Raw genomic sequence first — 1,318 nt, forward strand, 5'->3', positions numbered from 1 at the left:
CGTACATTGGCATAGCTGTATCCAGTCAGCTGGGTGTCAATGTGCTTGAAATAGGAGTACTAACAAGTTCCGCAACCCAGAGAAAATACTTATAGTAGGTGATAGAGATGTAACTGGGGTCGAAGGTGTGCAAGAATTGGATAAGGGCGCATCTCATCTTCGTGTCCATTATATAGAAGACCGCGTTTCAAGCCACCCGGACTACGGGTTTCTGTCTCTGCTGCTGGGCATATGCGCAGCGGCGAAGTTGTCGCAGACGTTCCCTGGCAGTGGGCCAAGAAAGAAAGGAAGTCACGTGATCCCCCCTCCACATTCCAAGCCAGCCAGACCAGTATAATGACTCGCATGGAACAAACGCCGGAGATACCAAGCAGATGTGTCCCCGAAGGTTGGGAAACTAGTCTAGGACCCGGTGGAATATCGACAGCGAGACATGTCGGCGCTTTGGGCGAGCCAGAGATCTACCCCAAGTTGTGTACAATCACGAAGACATGACACAAGTTGCGCTTTAACTCGGATACACATTACAAATCATGAGGTATGATACAGTGGTATAGCACAGAGGTGACCCCGAAGCCTGCTTCTTGTACATATGTCAACCACTCAACCAGTCGTCCATCGTCGCAAGCCGCCGTTACAGGCGTCGAACAATAGCCCCCTCAATACGGTATTAGCGCCGTTGTTGCGGGAACATAACCAGCCGGATAGCCCACCATTGCGGGGTCATAACGTCCACCGTAATCATGGAGATATCCGAGGCCGTCCCGGTAATGGTACGGATACTGGGCAGGAATCATTCCTGTCGCCGGATAGGCGTACCCCATCCCGTAGTTGCCATAGTACGGGTGTCCCATCGCACCCATTGCGCCCATGCCGTTCATGCCGTTCATGCCATAGGTCCCGTAGGTGCCGTATGTTGCAGCGTACGTTGGGTAGGTGTTATATGAAGGGTAGTATGGCATATCTAGAAGACAAAGTCAGTCTAGGCGATTGAACAGGGTGCTGCTAAGACTCACAACCTCCGTAGTAACTCATATTTGGGAAGGTATTTGTTGGATAGAAGATATTGATATGATACGGTGTAATGAAGATAACAATGGTACAGAGGATCGATGCAATCGTGAAGAACGCGGGCTGCCGCTCATTCTGTTCTTTTAAGCGTTTAGTCGGAGCAACCAGAGAGACGGGCAGTTCCGGCGCCAAGGCAAGGGGTAAAGGCAGTCCAATTGCCAGGACGCGTGATTGGACACGCGAGCCAGTGTGAAACAGATTAGACAATCAACCTGTGCCCGGTATTGCAAGGAAATGTACTGCAGTC

General features: G+C 51.0%; 1 protein-coding gene across 1 annotated transcript; it reads right to left on the reverse strand.

The window, feature by feature from the left end:
- Window positions 1-504: 504 nt before the first annotated feature.
- On the reverse strand, window positions 505-1,086 carry DACRYDRAFT_25706 (uncharacterized protein). The gene is made up of 2 exons (XM_040774266.1): window positions 1,017-1,086; window positions 505-964 (listed from the first exon to the last, which is right to left on the reverse strand). Exons 1-2 carry the CDS (start codon window positions 1,033-1,035, stop codon window positions 660-662), a joined length of 324 nt encoding a protein of 107 aa, XP_040623385.1. The 5' UTR covers window positions 1,036-1,086; the 3' UTR covers window positions 505-659.
- Window positions 1,087-1,318: the final 232 nt, after the last annotated feature.

This window comes from Dacryopinax primogenitus (assembly GCF_000292625.1).
Source record: "Dacryopinax primogenitus strain DJM-731 SS1 chromosome Unknown DACRYscaffold_64, whole genome shotgun sequence".
Taxonomy (NCBI): Eukaryota; Fungi; Basidiomycota; class Dacrymycetes; order Dacrymycetales; family Dacrymycetaceae; genus Dacryopinax; species Dacryopinax primogenitus.